This window comes from Limanda limanda, chromosome 15, assembly GCF_963576545.1.
Source record: "Limanda limanda chromosome 15, fLimLim1.1, whole genome shotgun sequence".
NCBI lineage: Eukaryota > Metazoa > Chordata > Actinopteri > Pleuronectiformes > Pleuronectidae > Limanda > Limanda limanda.
This window is the reverse complement of record NC_083650.1, coordinates 3763269-3784821: the sequence shown is the minus strand read 5'-3', so window position 1 is coordinate 3784821 and position 21553 is coordinate 3763269. Positions and strand designations below refer to the sequence as shown.

Below are 21553 nucleotides of genomic sequence, written 5' to 3'. Positions count from 1 at the left end.
AGATGTGGCTGTTGGTGCAGTTGTTGAACAGCGGGTTGCGGGTGCGTGGCAGCCCCTTGCATTTTTTAGCCGCGGTTTGCGAGACAGTGAGCGAAAATACAGTGTGTTTGACCGGGAACTGTTAGCGTTGTACCTGGCTACGCGTCATTTCCGTTTCCTGCTGGAAGGCCGCCCTTTCACAGCCTTTGTTGACCACAAACCATTGACGTTTGCTATGGCAAAGGTGACAGAGCCATGGTCTGCTCGCCAGCAGCGCCATCTAGCGGCGATCTCCGAATTCACAACGGACATCCAACATGTGGCGGGTAAAGCGAACCCGGTTGCAGACTGCCTGTCGCGGGTGTTGGTGTGCCCTGTGCATCTTGGGGTTGATTTTTCCGCTCTGGCTGCCGATCAACCTGGGGACCCGGGTATCGTTGCACTGAGAGCTGCGAGTACCGGTCTGAAGCTGGAGGAGGCAGTTGTGCAAAATGGTGGGCCTGCCCTCCTTTGCGACGTCTCCACGGGCCGCCCCCGCCCGGTGGTGCCGGTTGCTTGGCGCCGTCGGGTCTTTGATATGGTGCACTCTCTTTCTCATCCGGGTGTCCGGGCGTCGGTGAAGTTGGTGTCTTCGAAGTTTGTGTGGCCTGGCCTTCGCAAAGAGGTCAAGGAGTGGGCGGCCACATGTGTGGCGTGTCAGCGAGCTAAAGTTCACCAGCACACTAGGGCGCCCCTCGAGCCATTTTTGATTCCAGCCAGGCGTTTTGATCATGTGCATATCGACCTTGTGGGGCCTCTTCCCCCTTCCCAGGGTTTTACACATCTCCTTACCATGGTAGATCGGACCACTAGGTGGCCAGAGGCGGTTCCTCTGTCTTCCACGACATCTGCGGACGTGGCACGCGCTTTTCTTTCAGCTTGGGTCTCACGTTTTGGTGCACCGTCTGATATCACCTCTGACAGAGGCCCGCAGTTCATTTCGGAGCTCTGGTCGGCGCTAGCAAAGTCTTTGGGCACACAGGTTCACCGTACCACTGCCTACCACCCCCAGGCTAACGGTTTGTGTGAACGTTTTCACCGGTCGCTTAAGGCGTCATTGCGGGCTGCGCTCTCAGATGCAAACTGGTTGGATCGGTTGCCGTGGGTGATGCTCGGGTTGCGCTCGGCTCCTAAGGCTGACCTGGATGCCTCGCCTGCAGAGTTGGTGCTCGGTCAGCCGCTTCGCATCCCAGGGGAGTTTCTGCCTCACAGCTCGGCCCCCTTTCCGCGTCCTGCGTCACAGTCCGCTTGTGCACCGGTGCCTGTGCATCATTTTTCTCCTCGGTCTTTCGTGCCAACGGATCTCGCGACCGCTCGGTTTGTTTTCGTGCGTCACGATGCTCACCGGTTTCCCCTCCAGCCCCCGTATGACGGCCCGTTTAGGGTGTTAGAGGCGGGTTCTAAAAGTTTCATTCTGGACATGGGCGGCGCAGGGAGCGTGTTTCGTTAGACAGACTTAAGCCAGCTCATCTGTTGGCCGGCGAAGAGGTGCTACCGGCCCGGGTTCCCCGTCGTGGTCGCCCCCCTTCTAAGACCCCTGTGTTGTTTTCTCCAGTTGTGCCTCCTGATCCTGTGTCTGTTGTAAATGATGTCCCTTCTGCTTGTTTCACCCCTGCGTTTGCGGACGGAGATCGGCGTAGCCGTTATGGTCGCCTCGTTAAACCCCCTGAGAGGTACTGACTTTTGTCCCATTTTGTATTTTTCCCTCTGGGTGTTCGGGGGGGGGCTGTGTGGCGTGCACTCATGGGTGTGTCCTCTCACCCAGTGGGTCGATGGGAAATGTAAAGTCTGTAGCTATATATACTTCCCGTATGGGGAACATATGCCTGATCTTCCTGACTACTGATTAAACAACAGTAAGCAGTACCTGCGTCTCTGCCTTTTCTTGTCCTGCCACAATATGATTTTTTATTTTAAATCAACACTTCTGTTAAAGCGTCTTAAATGTGGAAGGTTTAAGCCAAAATAGTTGGAAACCTCAGTATTAGAGGAAGCTAACATCAATATGTGACCATCCACAGTAAGATCTGAAAATAAAGAGCCAGCTATATCCACCCAGGGTATAATATCTTGAACGTAGCGCAAGAACATAACAGCCCTCTCTCTCAGTCTTTTCACATTCTCTCTCTCTCTCCCTCTCTCTGTGTGTGTTCTTTTCTTTCTCTATTGTAGTTTCTCTTTAGTCATGACCCTGTAGCCGGCATGTGTCAGGATCTTCAGAGTTGTCAGTTCCAGTTACTGCTGAGCAAGCTTAATGAGAGCAGAAAGAAGGGGGGGGGGGGTGAGAGGAGGGAGACAAAGCGATGGGAAGAGCAGAAAGAGGTGAGGTGAAGCATGAGCGGGAGGAGAACGAGTAGGAAGGAGGGATGGAGCTGGTGGTGAAGTAAGGAGGCAGTGAAAGAGAGAAAAGACTAATTATGAGAAGTCAGAGGAGGAATATTCCTCAGCTCCCACCAGCCAATCAGAGCAGAGACCAGATATATGGAGAGGAAGTTTTAACCCACATTAACCCTCTTTGATCGAGCAGGTCTCATAACTAACACACACATACGCATAAAATCATCACCTTCAGTTGAAGAGATGTTCAGTGTAAGTCACACACACACACACACACACACACACACACACACACACACACACACACACACACACACACACACACACACACACACACACACACACACACACACACACACACACACACACAAACACACCAACTAGGAAAGAAGAAGGAAGAACCTCCAGCTGCAGCTTCCTCTCACTCTCTCTCTGCAGTGTTCAGACCAGCACATTAACCAATTGATCGGTTAATACAGGCGTCTCCTGGCCGATTGCTTCGTCAATGGAAAACCTAACAACTCCATTCATTAGCAAGCGATTTGGCTGCTGCTAGTTCCACGCTTTCCTTCTCAATCTCTTTTTCCATTTCCCTGCATCATCATGCCAACATCACGGTAACTATCGAACAGGTGGGAAGCGAGCAGATCACTTTCACCCCGAGGCAGACGCTCACCTGGCTGACGTGAGTCGTCCTCAGATAAAACATCATGTAGTGTGCCTCTATTCTTGGGACACAATTTGTATTTCAGCCTCGAGCTGCTGTTTGTGTGTCTGCGGAGAAGCAAAATCTCTGCTGTGACTATCACTGAGCATCATCTTATTGAATCTGAATCCAGTTTGAAATCTGCTCGTAATTCCAAACCCTGTCATTATAATAAAACATACAGGACTGAAGGTTTAACTGGAGAGATTCCACCTCCATCTGATTCTCCTTCAGATCACATTTGTCTTGTTGAAATGCAAAGGGCTGTTTCAGAGTGCTGATACACGGTCGTTTGGCTGAAAACTCATTAGGTCGACCACAGCCAAGTTTCATCTTGGCCTTTGGTCAAGTTATTTATTGAATTATCGGTGTGCAACAGCTGATCAGTTTACCAATGTCACTGCAGCTAATGAAAGTGGCTGAAGTGCTGAGTGGACAGAAGCCTGCAACCTGAATGTTCCTGAGAGGAGACGTGAGGTTCAACATGAAGCGATGCCCGGTTCTATCCATGGTTCCACTGAGGTCTTTCTGTGTTGATGCTCTCCCCGGGTCTGTGTGGGAATTCACTGCTTGTTCTCCTCTTCTACTGTAAGAGCAGGATTTATTAGTATTATTATTCAAGCACACTCACCCTGCAGAGCACATCTAAGCACCAGCAGGGGCCAGATAAGATAGAGCACATGTTTTTGAGTGCATGATTTGAACTTATAATCAATAACTGCTGCCCTCAAGCCTGAAGACCACATTCCTTTATTTCTCTGGGTGCTCCGGCTTCCTCCCACAGGCCGAAGACAGAGAGACGGTCTGTAGTCAGGTTAACTGGAGGCTCCTTATCGCCAGTAGATGGGAATGAGCGTCATTTCAGCCGACCTCTCTCCCTGTTGTTTAGGGTAAATTCCAAACCTCTTGTCAAATGTCATCGGCTCCAGCTCCTCCTCATGGCCTTCAAAGAATAAGTGATTACGGATTTAACCATATCTTAATCCAACTACCACCCATTTGCTGACCCTGTTATCAAAAGGGAAATGCCAAAAAGGATAATTTATATCTCAAGCTGAATCTTTGGAATCAAAGCGGATTTGTTACCCAGAGAAGATTTGTTGGAAAAGGAAGTTTGGTGCATTGAGATCCCGCCTGGCAGACGTCTGTGACGTGTCAGCAAACTTTCCATAACCAGATCCAAGCTCAGGGGATTGATTAAGCGTAGGTGTCCTTGAGCAAGATATTGTAAATATGACCCTGTGTTCTGACCTGCGTACGGGAATCAATAAGGAGTCGACTTACACCCGAGCTGAGCTGTCCACGATTGCTAAACCGAGTGTAGCATCAAAACAGAAGCAGCAAAGTTAGCTCCTATTACACAGCAAGTGTAGCTCGGCAGGAAAAGCCTGAAACCTATTAATCTTAGCTGGAAATACAGTAGGTGTGTTTCTGTGTGTGTGTGTGTGTGGTGGGGGGGACAAAGTGGGTTGTTAATTAAACAGTGTGGGATGAAAACCAGGCTTTCAGCCCAGGATGTGGAGCAGGAGATGTGCTGCAGCTTTCAGAGACTGTGGTGCAGTATGACTGGTTTCTTTATGATGCAGAGGGATAACAATGCCAGCTTGGCAATGGGATATATTTGGTGCGGAGGGGAGACGGCGAGAGAGGAGAAGAGAAAAGAGAGGATAAGAGAGCAAAACAGGAAAAGGGCCCGCTGAGCAGAGGGGATGAAAATAGAAAGTAACAGAAGAGAGAGAGAGAGAACTCAGAACAAACAGAAGAGCAAACAGAGATAGAAAAGAGAAGGAGAAAACAGAAAAGACAACAGCTGGTCAGGGGGAGAACTTACGGAGGCAGGTGTTCTCGGTGAAAAACTCTGTGAACTTGTCGCACTCGTCCTTGTTGTTGCCGCTGCTGCTGCAGTCGCAGTACGGAGACACGCTGATCCTGGGTGAGCGCAGGTAGTTGGGAGTCATCACGGTTCCTGCAGCAGGTGCACGGAAACACACTTCATCACTCATGCATTCATACGTCTTTGTTAAGGCAAGAAACGTGATCCATAAACAAGGATTATCTGTGAATTGTTACTGTCAAGAGCCCCAGTATGCTGCAGGATTATTTAAATCCTTCAGGAGACGGTTATCATCCTGCATCGGTGTTAAATGATAACAAAGTTAAATCATTGCTACATTTATTTCCCTCTCTCCGACCCCGTGTGCAGAAGTGGAGCAGAGAGCCGGAGCTTCTGCAGGAAGCAGAATGCAGAGAAGTGAAGAAAGCTTCTCTCTCTGCCAGGGAAAGTAAATAGCTCCAGTCAGTGATTTCTCGCTCCCTCAATGGATTGTTCCCTTGTGCTGGCTGCGCTCCAGATCAGGCATTTTTGTTTTGCAATCGGCAGAATGAACTGGTGCTGTGTGGAGAGTGTGTGTGTGTGGTCTGGCTCAGCGACTTGTGGGGACTAACTCTTCAGGGGGTTGTTGTTGTGGCGAGGACGTGACGGAGACGAGGGTCACAGCTGGAGCTTCATGTCAGGAGATGAAACATGGGCCTTAGGTACAGAGTTTCATCCAATGTTTTGATCAGTATGACCAGAGACTGCAAATAAAGATGGATGTCTGCAATACTTCCTACAATCCAGTTATAAAGCAAATCTACCCCTGATACAAAAACTTTCATATTACACCAATGACGTCATTTGTAGGATGAATTGTTGTGGGTTGGAGCCACTGTATTCAGGTGCTGCAGATTCACATTGACAAATTTTGGCTTCACTTGTTGGAACCGCAATGGCGCCCATCTTTATATAGAGTCCATGGTTATAGCGTTCAGATGAACAGATACATTTGAAACATTAATTTTTCAGCTCCTATCATTTTCTGCTAAATGACGATTCAACCGGGGCGCTCCGAGGTGTCCAAGCATCAAGAAGTTCTACGATTACATTGATCTGACATCAAACTTTGTGGTTGGTGCTAGATTGGATCAACTGGACGGACAACAAGTCCACAAAGATGTTACGATAAAGTGCAGAGAAAACAAATCAAATCAATAGTGTAAATTTGTTTTTTTTGCACAAGGTTTATTTTGCGCATCAGACATAAATCTGTGCTTCTCGTTAACAGCTTGTCAGATCGTGTAGCTGCTCACGGTCGGAGTCACGTCAGAACACTGATTCTACTGATGCTGCAGAATCGCCAAATCCTCGCACTGCTTTGCTAAGTACATTCCTCGTGCAGCCTTGGTGTGATCTCCACTGCAGTTCTGCTGAAGTTTGCATTGGGGAACTTTCGGCAGCAGCTGAATGTTACGTTTTACAAGCTGATACTTTCCCCAAGCTTTCCGTGGAGTCGGAGCCAATTTCAAATTTTGTTTTTGCTTGGAGACAAATATCAGAAGCTCCAGTACTGTATCTCGGGCACTGACCTAATTTCTACAACAGCTCCCAGATTTTGTATCTCTTACTTTTTGTGGTAGGACAATTTTTAGAAGCAACAGAATCGATTTGCAGAAATAAAAAGCGACAGAGTTACCTTTTAAAAATGTAAATAAAAGAAAATGAACAACAATCCACAGAGACCGGCAGTAAATGGAAAGAGACAGAGCTGAGCCGTAATGATCAAGTGTCTGTGTGAACTCACCAATCAGACCGGAGTAGGAGAGGAGGCAGTCTGCGTAGTTCTCCTTCAGACAGCCTGACAGCGAGCGCGGCTCCGGCTGGCAGTTGACAAAGAAGTCAGCCAGTCGTGACCTGCAACAAATCCAAAAATATGTCAGAGCCAAACACGATTAGAGCTCCAACAGATTCTGTACGAGAGGGATTCAGGAGGCCGATGTGACTGGAATGTGCATCGAGATGCCCGGTCCGACCGAGCGTGTGCTGGAAGTCATCGCTCTCAATGTAATTAGGCTCCTTAATGGCCGTCTTCAGCCGAGTAAGATGACCCTCTTACGTTCGCTGGGGCTGGTTTATATCCTGGAGTGAATGAGGCTGAAGGCAATTCTGCACCAAGTCGGCTCCATTTCATTTACTGCCTTTGCAAATGTTTGTTTACACTTTGCCACAGGTGCAGCGGCATGTGAAATTGAAATGAGCTTCGGGTTCCTGAGGAATCCACAGTTTGAGGAGATGTTGAGTGTGATGCAGCGGCTCTGTGACACGAAGCAGGAGCTTCACACGTCATGTTCGGACTCTAAATCTTCATCTACATGTTTATATAATCAGGATCTTACTTTGTTCCTCTGGACCTAATTTATTGAAACCTGGGGGAAGGCTGAAAAAACTCATTAAGTTTTGGAGCAGATTCAAGTTAAAGGAGCAGATACAGGATCTTTTTTTATACTTTCTTTAAAATTGCATGATTTTTCAACATTTTGTGAATTTCTCAAGAACAGATTTAATAAAAAAAACATAATCTCAAAACATGTATTTGTAATATGGTGATAAGGTGGCCGATCAGTATTGGAGGAGGTGTGCTATCTCTTTTGAAAAGGATTTGTCGAACGATAAAGTGCGTGTGTGTGTGTGTGTGTGTATGTGTGTGTGTGTGTCTCTGGGATTAAATGGAAGCATTAAGCATCATAAATGAGCTCCATTTGCTCTGTGCCCCCCCCCCTCTCTCTCTTCTCCTCACCCTCTCTGTCGCCAACAGCAACGGCGGTAAATTCACGCTACAAGTTTCTGTCCCTCCCTGCGTCTCTGTCGTTTCTCTTCTCCATAGTGCACTCTATACATCAGACATAAGCTCAAGGCTGAACAACAGGTCTCCGTGCAGCGCCGCCTCCCCCCCCCCGCTCCATTTGTCAGTTAGCACAGATAGATTGCAGCCTTGCTTTTACCACCAGCTCCCTCTCCATATGTCAGGTGGAGTTGAGTGGCTGCTGCTGACAACTCTCACCGCTCTGCACCACACTGCTGGGATCAGTCAGTGCAGATACTTGAGAGTGAGGGGTTTGATGTGTGTGACTGAGAGACAAACACTGAACTCTGCTCTCATTCTCATCTGAATGTTAAAGACGACCACGGCAACCTTTGACGTAGGGCTTTAGACTTTTGGAAAAACTGTGAAAGCAGCAATGACCTGCTCCGTCATCTCCCAACAAGGCAAAGAGTGGATTAAGTACAACACTTGTGTGTTTGTGTGTGTGTCCAACAATGAACTATGCAGTAGGTGCAGTGTTAATGCTGATCTGAGCATTACCATTGATACACGTGCTGCATGGGAAGGAGACTGTGGTGACAGCCTTTATGATACATTCTACATATGTATGACATGCATCATCTGTTTGTTCTCTTAATTCATCTAAATTCTCTAATAAAGTTATAAAAACGTATTCCTACAGTTGTGGCTTATTGTTTCCTACCTGCAGATGTAGTTGGTCTTGCACGTGACCTGCAGCTCCAGACAGTTTGGTTTCTGCTTCTCCTCGTACGAGCAGACGGGGACGATGGTCTGACGCCGGCGCTCGGAGCAGGCGGTCTGGTCTCGGAGCGGACAGGAGCAGTACAGCATCCCGTAGCTGTGCTTCGGTGGAACCTGTTCGGCACAAGATTCAAAACATTAAATGTGATGTAACAGGAACGCTTTCTGATTCTTTTTTTAATCTTTGGATCACGCTCCTTCTGCGGATTTTCTCTGTTTTATTTTGTATTTCTGTGTATTTAATTACTCATAGTTTATATTGTACCTTCCCTTTCCTTTTGTTTACTTCAGACAATCTGATCACGCTGATCAAATGTTTGAATACAGCTTGAATCTTAAACAGCTGGACGATATTATTGCCGATATGGTATCATTTGCCGATATGCGTTTGTGTGAAAGCTATTATTTTACAGTATAAACAAACCACAGAAGCTGTGCATTGATGTTTAGGTTTTTAACGTTGACAAAAGCTACACTTACTTTCTTCCCTTCAACCTCTATATATTTGGATGTACAATAGTTGTTAATGATAAACTGTACAATATTGAGCCTAAATTACATTTCTTTGAAATAAAGATGTTTTATATAGATTTTGGCTGATAACTTGGTATTTGAAGTTTTATACTTGAACAATCCATCTCAGTTTGCCTCGACTCTTCAGTCGGGCGACAACAGAGGAATGTCATCATAGTTTTATCTCCAACACAAAGAAACTCAAAGCTCAGAGCTGCACCCACATAGAATTCTCTGCTGTGACAAATTAAATAACAATTACACATCACACTCACATTAACAAAGCTGCGTGTTCTTTCTAGTTTTTCTATTTATTTGTATTATTATGTACTTGAAGTGGTCCCAGTAAAGATATTCCAAAGGAGACATCACAGGAGCTGTGTTGCAATTACACTGTTTCACATCAGTCTCTATCAAACGACGCCGAGAGGGAAAACATCTTTTGTGTTTGATGACGGAATCAATGTCAAAGTTAAATGCTGGAGAATCCAACCCAGAACAAAAAAGAACCCACATGATTATTCATTGTGATTTTGACAACCCCTTCAACGCTCCCACTTCAAATCATTCTCCCCTCTGAAGCAGCTCCTCTGTGATTTATACGTTCAGCTTTTATCACACATCAGTGGTTTGTAAAACCTCCAGCGTGTGTTCTCTCTCTCTGCTCCATGTTTCTTTGTTTCTGTTTGATGAGCTGGTGTCAGATGAGCCTTGCCTTGTCAAAGAACTGCCGCAGGGCCTTGTGACACTTCCTCTTGTTGCAAACCTCGGCGGTGGAGACGCGGCTGGTGCACGGGCTGATGTAGGACGAGCGGTACTTCTTACACGTGTCGTTCAGGTTGCAGGCCTTGGCGGCGTTCAGACAGTTGTTCTCTCTCGCCACCGCAGGCTCACCTACAGACAAGAGGAGGAGTTGTCAGACGGTGGGAATGATTAGTGAGTGACACACGTCGAAGACCTTGAGAGCAGCTTAAAAAAAAAGAGATAAAAACGGGTGAAAACAGACGATAACAGGGGATTTGTATGAAGAAGAATACAAGTGAGCCTGGGGCAGATACGTTTATAAACCACTGCTCTAGGCTAACCCGGCAGACATGTGTGTGAGTGTGTGTGTGTGTGTGTGTGTGTGTGTGTGTGTGTGTGTGTGTGTGTGTGTGTGTGTGTGTGTGTGTGTGTGTGTGTGTGTGTGTGTGTGTGTATGTGTGTAGCTCCCTGTGTCATCACTGTCTGCCAGTGCAGGGTCTCTTCTGGCAGACTCCACTAATTGCCAGGGTTCTCCTCAATCCGCTATTAATTAACTTTTCAATAGACTTCATCTCCATCCGGCTCTTTCAAGCAAAAATATATATTTTTCCCCCCCTCGGTCTAACAAGCATAATGTAAATGGGGGATGTGGAGTAGAGGCGGGTGAGCAAGTCGAGTGATTGGCTGTTGTGTTGTGCCCAGAAAACGGTGTTAATACGATTCAGCACATCAAGGGGAAGGGAGGAGAAAGATGATTTAAAAGGGACGTAGAAACACGGGTGTGTGAAGAAAGGGGATTGGTCCAGTGACGTGTTAATTGGCGACAGAGACGATGTTGTTAGTTCTGCTAAAGAGGAGGAGATTCCTCCAGATGAAGGTTTTCCAGAACCTCTATCGGCCCCTGAGGGGAAACCTCGGCTGTCTCACTCCTCTATTTAATTTCTCTTCTTCCCTTTGTTGTCATGCAACCGTTTCACCTCACATGTTCCCTGCAGCTGCTATGCTTCCCTGCACTTGCTCCCCCATTTGCCGCTCAGCTCGTCCCGCCTCCCTCGGTACACACTTCCCTTTCTGCAAACACTGTGGTAGCGTGCAGAATAAAAGAACTCCATCTGAGCTCAATTTAATCTAATGTAAATATCTAAAGCTACACAAAAAAAGAGAGTATTAACAATTAAACATTATTTGTTTTGCATAAATTGTTGAAATCAATTATTGATGACTTTACTAACATGCCACAGATGCAAAAATGGAAAACACAAAAAGAAAACAAATTCCTCTGAATGAAAAAGCAGTGTCACAGACGTAGAAGACACAGACAAAGATGTAAAGAGACATTTTAGAAGCATTTAGTCTTAAATTCACTCCTACAGGCAGTGAAGAGTCTTTAATTAACCCAACCTGCAGGTCTCTGGTCTGTGGGAGGAGCTCGAGCACCTGGAGATAATTTAAGTGATTTAAGACACAGTGGAAAAGTGTTTCTTAAATGTTAGGTTATTAATTCTTCCATTCATTTACTGATTTTTTCTTTTCCTTTTAGTTCAGACTTGATCTGCTGTCATTTTTATTATGACAGATTTAAAAAGGAAGTGAATGCACTGACATTAGCATAATGACAACATTTCAACGCCATCCGAGTTTCATTGATGACAGTTGTATGGGAGCATTAATGAGCTTTCTGAAAAGGATATTTTTCTTTTTATGACATTCTGCAGCACAGAAACAGAGAGTGTGAATTCTGGTGTTAAATCATGTTCCTTAAAATATTAAAAAAAACTTGTTTAGTGGCTGGCTCCTGTGTTACCGTCTTCATGAGGCAGAACATGGACATAGATGCTTGATAGAAATATGAATCTCACAGCCACAGAAATTGAGCCAACTGAAATGCACTGTAGAAAAACAAGACCACCAACAAATTCGTACAACAAACTTTTCTCCTTCTTTCATCAAACGCTCCGAGACAGCTTCCATCCCGACGCCCCTCTCTTACTCTCGTTCTCCTCCTCTGTCTGTCTCTTCTTCTCTGGATCAGTTTGTTCAGGGATCATATTCGTAAACGTCATGAGCCTCAGACTGACGGACTGACTCTCCTCTGTCAACCCTCAGACCTCCTCTGAGCACAGGAACAAAGTTCGGCGTTTTTCATGTGCTTAGGTTTGAAAGTAGTGGATCAATAAAGAACTGAGACCTTGGGTTAGAATGTATAAACTCTGCTGAGGAAACCTCAGTGGTTTTGTTTGACAGCAGCGTCGAGAGCTTAAAGAGAGAACATTCAATGAAGGAAGTAAAATGGACGGAAGAGAAGAAACACTTCAGTCCCAGAGTTGGAGGATGAGTGGATACTAATTTAGAAGAGGTCACAACAGGTAGACATTTTAAACCATAATGTCTGACTAAGGCTTTACGATTTCTCCGTCCTCTGCCTGAGTGCCTGGAGAACGTCTCCTTTTCTGTGACCATTTATCTTGGCGAGTCCTGGACTTAATGTACGTGAAGCTGATGGAGCACTTGGCCCCTCCATCCTTTTTATATCACGAGTTTTGCTATTATCCACTGCACTCCCTCAGCCCGGCTGACAGCAGCTTGACACACAGCACATCAAGAGAGCGTTAAAACGAGTGATATACAGCCTCCTTCACTCATACAGCAAACTGAAGCCTCCCCCCCCCCCGCCTGCCTGGCTGGATGGGAGCAGCACTCACTGGAATATGGCACCTGTTCAGAAAACATCACTTTCCTCCCAAACGGTTGTGAAAGGAGCTGAGGTGAGAAATAGGTCGTTCTTGTAAAAATCCGCTTTAACATCTGTAAAACATTGTTTATTTGTCAGTTTGAACTTTCAGCACTTGTGTTGTCAGGTAAACACTGAAGTGGAAACTGAACTCACAACCGACTCGGGCTTGTTGAGGCTAAATTGAACTACTATATAAAAACTGAAAACTTTTAGCAGCGATGAAGATGAACTCTTCACGTGTAGAGGAAGGTTAAATCCTGAATCTCCTGCATGGAGCCCAGTTCATCCAAATACAGGGACCTGATGCCAATATCGGTATTAGGGAGTGCAAATATTCTGATATCAATAAATCGGCCTTAATGAAATACATTTAAAAAGTGGTAAAGATTCTTAACAGGGTGATTTCAAAACCCCTGTGACAAAGAAATAAAATTGAGGCTTGATATTTTAAAATTCAACCACAAACTTAAACTTGAATTCTGAAATGTTAACAAAGGTACGAATTTGATCTCCTTTGTTCATTCTGTAAAACATACGTTTTTCATATCCGCAAACATAACCACCGACTCTGTGAACTTGGGCCACTAGGGGTCTCTCAATCAAAACAATAACAGAAAGCCCAGTTTGACGCGGACGTGAAGCAGTGTGGGATCATGGGAGTTCACCAACATATTTCGCCTTTTTGCCAAAATCTGCACACACAGCGTCTTTAGTCACTTTCCTTCAACGAGCCTTTGTGGGAGTTCCCCCCCCCCCCCCTCACAAGTGTGTGTGCACACACAGAGCCACACACACACAAACATGTAAACAATATGTTGTCTATACCCCACTGCGCCCCTAGTGTCAGCTCCTACATCTGCTGAACTCCCTTTGCACTCCTGGCAGATGGCAGTGTCTCTCAAACACACACACACACACACACACACACACACACACACACACACACACACACACACACACACTAACACACACACACACACACACAACAACACACACACACACACACAGACACACACAGTGCTCTGACAGCACAGCGCCCACACAGGGTTGTGGCTGGGGCCATCTGGAGGCCTGGTAGGGGGAAGGCCCCCCCCCCCCCCCCGAGTGGCTCATGTTTCCGATTCAGCTTCAAATTGATTATCATGTCGCCTGCTTCCTCCAGTCCCTGCTGCCCCTCCACCCACCCCCCTACCTAATTTAAATTACCATGGGACACCACAGGGTCGAATCCTGACCTCGGCCGCCTCTGGACCCCCAGCACCGCTCTTAGAGTCCATCTCTTCCTCTTCTCGTCTTTTCTTCACTGTCTTTGTGTGACTCCTCCCAACTTTTACAACTCTCTCCCCCCCATAAAAATAATCCCCAATTTCTCTGTTTCTGTCTCTGTGCTGCTCTTTCATGTTTCCATCCATGTGGCTCTGGATCTCTTCCAATCATTACCTCCCTTCCTCTTTCTTCGTCATCATCATCCATCTCTAAACTTCTCTCTGGTGGCTCTCTGGTTTCTTCCTGTGTCTCTGCTCCCCTCTGCCATCTGCCCTGGGTTTTTTGTTTTTCTTTGGTGGAAGTGAAGTCCGTTAATGGCCTTCAGTCGCCTTTCAATGCTGCAGATGATTTCAATTGGCAGCTCTGACCATTTATCAATGTTGTATAATTTGACTCAGTGTGGGTTCTGGGTTATTCTATTGTGTGTCTCGGGTTCTTACTTTTCCCCAACTTGACTTTTGGACATGATTTACAGACAAAGTTTTTAGGTGAGAAAAGTCTCTTTACTCCAGCTGTCAAAGCCTTGGTATAGCTGCACTATGCATGTAATTGTCCTTGTCGTAGCCATTTTAAATATAATGCCACATTACTGTCATGTTTGCCATTGGACAGAACTCCCTTCATCCAGCCAGTTGAGGATCAGTGAGGGGAAACTCTGACGGGTGTGTTTGTTTCCACCCCCCACAGTTCGGTGGCGGGACAGAGAGTGGCTGCATGTGGAGCCACCGGGTGAATAACTAGAATTTGAAACCTCTTTGTTTGCTAAGTACGACAAATGTGTGGGGATTTGTCCCGGTGGCGTGGCTGCAGGGGATTACAGAACAAACACACTCACACCCGCTGCAGGGCGAGGACACTTCACACACAGCAAGAGGGAAACGTTCAGAACACCGAGCTTTGAAACTGCCACTGAGAAGAGGCTGTGCTGAAGTAATCGGTCAATTAATCAATTTGTCGATCAAGAGGTGTAACTTATCAATATCAAATATTTAAGACCATCAACACGCTAAAATTCAGTGGTTACAACTTGAAATGGAAAGTGTAGTGTTTTAGAAGCGTGAAGTGTCTTTTATTCACTTGTAATAAGTATAAATACGCACAAATCCTATGAATACTAAGATAACAAGATGTGAAGTGGGTTTCTTTCTGTCAAATTAATTTGCGTTTTCTCGTTATTTGTAGTGATAATAAAGTTCATGATTTAACTGTAAAATACAAGGGTTTGATAACGACATTTTTATGAATTATAGCCGAATCTAATAGATGACACATTGGTATCAGAATCTTTTCTTATCAATATCAACTTCGGCTTCCTCTAAATCCACAAAATGTTATCATACAAAGCTTGTTGTTTATGTATTTGCCCGACTATGTTCTGTTATCAAAAAATATGCTCACATAAGCAACATATTTGCCAGAGTATAAGACTTTCGTAGGGATTTTATCTCTTCTTGGTATTAAGTTCAGAAGCACAAGAGTTATTTTCTTCTTCTTTTAACTGCAGAGGCTGTTTCGATTTCCATTTCCCATTGTACAGTTGCATTGTAAACCAGGAATTAGATTGGAAATCAAAAAGCGGACCATTGTTTAATTGTTCTCATATTTGTGGACCATAAATTCAGTAGAGTAAACTGTTCACAATCTTCCTTGTGGCCATAACCCAATTTCCCCTGTGGACTCATTCAAATCCGACTAAACGTTCCCTCGTCCTTGTCTACACAAGTCTTGATTATTCATTGTGTAAATTACGCTGCTTGCACCTCCTCCCCACTTTGAGAAATTACAGCAACAGTCAGATTCAATAGAAAAAATTCTAACATAATAAAGGAGTCCTGGGGTCTTCTCCCTGCCAACCCGCTCTCTCCCTCTCTGTTGATTATCAGTGCTGAGTTACACCACCGTCCACTTTAATGGGCTCCACGCTCGAAAGTGCAAGACAAGCAGAATTGGAGAGAGCGGAGGGCTGAGGGAGGAGAAGAGCTTCCACGTTCTCTTTGTCTCTCCCTCTCCGTGTCTTCGCTCTAAACTCTCCTTCTTTCTTCCACACTTTCTTCTTATTTCTGTGCGGTTAATAATCTCCCTCTTCCTCCCAACACTGTCCCAGAGCAATAAAGCCACACGGTTCTCGCAGTTCCTGGTAATTGATCCCTGTAGTGCAACAGTCTCTCTTTCCCTTTCCCTTTCAATTCCATCTATATCAACTCCTCCTCCATCAACTCTCGTCATCTCCACCCGCTTCTCTCTTCCACGTCCATTGGATTTATTGAGCTTTATTGGCACCCTGTCCAATAAACACCTGCCAAAGAAAATGATTTCTGTGTTTCCCGTTGGCCGTTTTCCTCTGTTAGCCTCCTGACATCTCCTCCTGTTCCAGTGTTACACCTCCACCAACAAATCCATTCACCTCATTTCATCCTCATTCCAACAAGCCAGGTCTCCACAGAGGTGCCTACCTGAATACGTTATATGCTTTCAGGAGCTCAGCACCTCTTCCCATTTCATATGGAACTTATTTTCTTGCCTGGAAATTTCACATTAGATCCAAACATGTGCTGGAACCGATTGGAAGAAGAGAAATACAACTCCAAGGCAGATTCTCAGTGTTGGCACACGTTTCCCTCGCCTCAGCGTTATGTTGTAACTCTATCTCTTCCCAAACCTACTACTTTTTACCTCTCTGCCTCTACCTCTGTAATGCAAGTCAACAATAACTGAGCGGACTTGGTAGCAAACAAATAAGCCAACTTGCTGGAACATCTCCATCATCCTCAAGGTGTCGTCGTTCATGTCAACAACGAGTTGTCTTTAGTTTGCTTTGCACAATTAGATGAAAAGGATGATTGTCGTCAGTCTCTATTCACAGTTTATGGTTAGATGCATAAGATCTGATTTCAAACAGAAACCATGTGATCTCTAACTGGAATGGAAGCGTTTTAGTCAAGACTGTGTTCAACGAGCCGAACACATTCCTGTTGCTGCACCGACAAGATGCAAACTCATATGTGCTCCGTTTGAACCAGATGCACTGCAGCACAGAGAGAGAGAGACAGAGGGAGAGAGAGAGAGAGAGAGAGAGAGAGAGAGAGAGAGAAGAGAGAGAGAGAGAGAGAGAGAGAGAGAGAGAGAGAGAGAGAGAGAGAGAGAGAGAGAATCGCCCTGGCTTTCCACAGTGATGAATCTCCAGCCAGGCCTGTTTCATTACCCGTCTGCCAGCGTGGAGATCAGCCGGTGAGAGCAGGTCCTGTGGGGCTCCAGCAGAAATATATATGGCTCTTTAATAATCTCCACAAACACATTCCAGTACAGTATAGTGCGGTACACCCCCCCCCACACACACACACACACACACACTGCTCCCCCGCCCCACAGGGGCCACTATCTCCACTCCTCTGGATTTAAGTCTGTGACCACGAGCCACCTTCCGCCAAGGCAAAGTTCCTCGTCATGTACAGAATTAATATTTCTCAGGAGGTCAGTGCTGCATTCTGCACGGAGCAGGAGATATCAAACATGTATAAAAAAATCTATTATACGTTACAACTCCTCAATAAAAATAGCCTATTAGAGTCTTGCTGTTGAATTTTTCACAGAACTGAACACTTGAAAAGAATAATAATAATATATATATACCTAATCAGCACAGCTGTATTTATAATGATAAGAGTGCAATGTTTCTTTGGCTAAATACCATCAGCAACTATTGGTTATCTACTATTTACAATGTCTGCAGAGAGGTCAACTGTTATTTTTGCAAAGTAGAATTTATGGATGGAACACAGGGGAGCTGCAGCTTATCTGTCCTCTCTCAGCGCCTCCTGGGAACTCTGCTTTCCACTGGTATCTGTGTTCTGCTCTATGCACGAACAGAGCACAATGAATAAAATATAAAGTTTGAAGAGCGGTGAATCTTTCAGAAGTAATGCTCTGGTTGTTTTTGATATTCAAAGACCTTTTCACTGGAGTTTTTGGAAATTTCTGAGTCTTATTACATGGTAAAAATAAATGTTATTAGCTGCTATGGATTCCTTGTTTGCCTTTAATGTACAAAGCGGTTTATGTCCATTTCATGACATGATGTAACACTCACTGCAACAACCTTTACGTGGGCATGGTCACATAATCCTCTTGCTATTGGCTGCACTTCCCCACAACGAGCATTAAGGAGCCTTTAGAGTGACTTTGCTGAGAGACGAGCTGGAACCCGACCAATCGCTCGCCGTCTCTCCGAGGTGCAGGGACCGACTCCACCGCAACACACATACAATCCCTCTCTCACCACTGCTACTGACCGTAACATTAAAGGTGTCCAACAAACAGCAACAGTAAAACTTTTATCATCAATACCCCAGATCCAAATCACTATCTTAATATCAGGCTCTGTGGCGTCTAACTTCTCGGTACCTCAAAGCTAATGTGTCATCTCCCTGCCTCTCCCCAGCTGCCACACTCATATCTGGACAATACCCCGAGAGCCCATTTCCTTCTGTTTAATATATGCAGCCATTCTGTCTCCTTCCCCTGGGCTCCACCTCAAATCGCCTGTCCCTGCTCCCCAGTCTCCAGTATCGCCCGACCCTTCTGCCACCACCCACCTGCAGGTCCCTCACCGGAACATTAAACAGTCCACAGCGGAGACGGATGTGGACATCTAACAACAGGACAGCCTGTTTACTCTGAGCACAAGTTGCAGCGCGCGCAAATGGCGCCTGAATGTATTCAGCAGCTCACCTCCGAGTCTGTCAGATTGATTTACAGTAGTGGCTGCGATGTGCCAGGGAATCTGTTCTGCAGCCAGGAGTAGAGCAGGGTAACTGGGTAGGTGGGTGGGTGGGTGGGTGGGTGTGGGGTGGGGGGGACGTTATTGTTTATTGTTGTTTCATAATTAGTCCTGCAGGTGCCCTTGCAGGTGTTGCATGTGTTGGAGAGCGGTGAGGAGATAGACAAAGAGAAAGACACAGCCATAGGGAGGAGAGGGAGAAAGAGAGGGGGGCGGGGGGGGCACAGTTCCAAGTAAACATTAAACTGGTGACACTGTAAACACTTAGGTTGGCCGGAGAAATGGAGAAAAAGAAAAACAAACAGGAACATTTCCTTTTCTCCCCCCGTCCAAAACGTCAATCAATGGAAACACCAAAACACCCGTCCAGATCGGACCACTGAGAACAACAACACTCCAGCCTTGAGTGTGTGTGTGTGTGTGTGTGTGTGTGTGTGTGTGTGGGGGGGTCTGTCCAGCTTCTCCTTTATGAAGCTGGACAGACCCAGCTGATGGCTGCTGAAAGACGTCTGGAGGCCCAGGAATTCCAGATCGATACTGAGGAGCAGCGGCGGAGAGAGAGAACCAAGGGAGGCTGTCACTGTGACATCTTCTCTTTTATCAGAACTATCTGAAACCTGCATGAGAAATAGGTCATAATTTATAGATCTGTCTTCAGGGATCCAAACAGATATTTGTGTCGGACACAGGGGATTCACTGACAGCTGATTGGTTACAGACACAACCAGGTGAGTTGGATTCCAGCCTCTAATACGTCCTGCTCATGTTCCCTGGAGCAAGTCACTGAATCCCTGTTGTGTTCCTCTGTCAGCTGTCAATAACCTCTCCACATGCAGAAAGGATTGATAACAACAGGCAGGGTCAAAGGTCACATCAGAGCGGAGACGTCAACATGAACACTGAGGTCATCTCTGGATTATATTTGTGTTTCTCGTCAGAATGCAGATGTGACTCCTCTGAATCAATAAGAGTCACAAAGTGTAATCTCCCTGATGTTGATGAATCCATCTTTAGAAAATGATCTTCAGACAGTGAAGCTTTTCAGCTCCATGTCAGAAATGATGAAAAGGCAAAATCACATCTACAAGTTGTTGCTTAGTTACAATCACTACTGCGAACAGGGAACAGCAGAGTTAGCAACGCTTTGCATTCACCGCTGGTAGCTGAACAAGTTGTAAATGAAAAGAACCGATTAGGAAGTGTCTGCGTTATCATTTCCAAATGTCTTTGTCTCATAATTTCCACAAACCTAAAAAACTAAAACTAAAAACGGGAGAAGAGATTTCAAATATCTCCACGTAGATGTGTGGATACTTTAGGATAAAAATCATTTCCTGGAGGTTTGATAATTAACCTCCAAATTTCCAATTACACAATCTACATTCTGTGCAGTGTCAGGAGTTACTCCCACTACTTTGCCTTTCCACCATCGATCTTGACCTCATGATAAACCTTCTCTCAGTCTGTGTTTTGCACATGTTATCCATCTGTGTCTTTAGGTTGATCTCACACCTGTTTCTACTTTATCGCGTGTTCCCTCATTTATTGTCAATAATCTACCAATGAGAGTTTTTAGAATAAATAAGATAAAGTTGTTGTCATCGCCTTGTGAAATAAACACAATCCTGCACTTCATTGTGTTGTGGACAGCAGTGAGACATATTGTCCAACACTAGATCAAGAATATAGACAAAAGGCAGCATTTTGAACAGAAACCAGAAAAAAACTGAATAAATACATAAATAAAAATACAAAAATCTAAATCCCTTTGGATCAATGGGCTGTTGATGAAGTGGCTTCAGGCTACAAACTTGTTTTTACAAGAGCTGCTCCTCTTTAGAGACAGAGAGTCCATGTATCACATCTGATTTGTGTCTGATTTATGTACAGATGAATGAAAACGCCGTCTTTCTCAAACACATATGCAGCTATACTCTATTAGCGGTCACTTCAAATACGGAGAGGAAGAAGACGGAGCTGCAGACAGACTAGAACATCAGACTTGTCTCTTCTATTGTCTCTGACTTTGTGCTTCTTCTTGTATTCGCAGACATATTTGTGATGTATCCTAGTTTATGTTTTGTTTTGATTACAAAAACTGCCGTCACCTTGTGCATTATAATTGGCTGATGTCAGTCTCTCTTGTCTATAAGCTTTTGCAGGACGCAGGAAGCTTTTGATGGATGATGTTCATTTTCTGGGATGTGTCTCGGACCCTTCAGGTGCAAGCAGCCCACTTCTTTTGGGCTATATGTTTTTAATCTAACATCCAGGCCCGTCAAAGTCTGGCTTGAAGATGGATGAGAACTCCTCTACCTCTGCTGGCAGGTTGAAAGTGGAAAACACGGTGGGAGGGGTTGAGATGTAGCAGGGGGGGAGGGCGGGGTGGCGGGATGGCCAGATAGTGTATGAAAGCTGCCTTATAAGGAGAGAAAAAAGGAGGAGAGCAGCAGACACCGTCCAGACTGCTGACAAAGGCGGATGAGATGAGAGGAAGGAGAAAGAAAGAGGGAAAAATGGGCAAGACGGAGAGAGTGGGAAGGAACTTAAACAGAGAGAACAAAAAAGAGTGGTGTCTGGGGAAGATGGGGGGGGGGGTCATATGATGGTCAAACTGGAAAGGAGGAGAGAAAGACAAGGGTGAGGAGGAGCCGCCATCTTTCACCCAGAGTGAATCACAACATATTAGAAACACAAACAGTTTTATCCATTTTTCTACAAATCACGTATTTGATGTAACTGTTATTAACTGATCGTTTTCTAAAGCAAATTGTTTGTTGTGGATTGTTTATTTCCTGTTCAGACATTCACTACTTTTACACGGGGCAAATCAATAAAGGAGTCAACATTTCAACTGTTATAGGAAGCCGCATGTTTCATGTAGCAGACAACAGACAAAGCTTATAATCATGGGCAGTAATTATCTGGGCCTTCAATGTCAGTAAAACAATCTCCACAACACTGGATGGGGTCTGGGGGCTCGAAGGAGGGGGGGTGGGCGGGTGATGAGGTCATGATTAAATGAGATTAGTTAATGATTACTTAATGACTTGACA

The 21553-nt window shown here is 45.3% G+C and overlaps 1 protein-coding gene across 1 annotated transcript in view; it reads right to left on the bottom strand.

Annotated features, from left to right (window-relative positions):
* gfra1a (gdnf family receptor alpha 1a) overlaps positions 1-21553 on the bottom strand; it is a 76559-nt gene that overhangs the window by 13559 nt on the left and 41447 nt on the right. The window contains exons 5-8 of the mRNA XM_061087562.1: positions 9692-9870; positions 8405-8577; positions 6682-6791; positions 4893-5027 (exon numbers count right to left, since the gene is read on the bottom strand). Coding sequence (XP_060943545.1) covers positions 4893-5027; positions 6682-6791; positions 8405-8577; positions 9692-9870 — 597 coding nt within the window. The remainder of the gene's footprint in view (positions 1-4892; positions 5028-6681; positions 6792-8404; positions 8578-9691; positions 9871-21553) is intronic.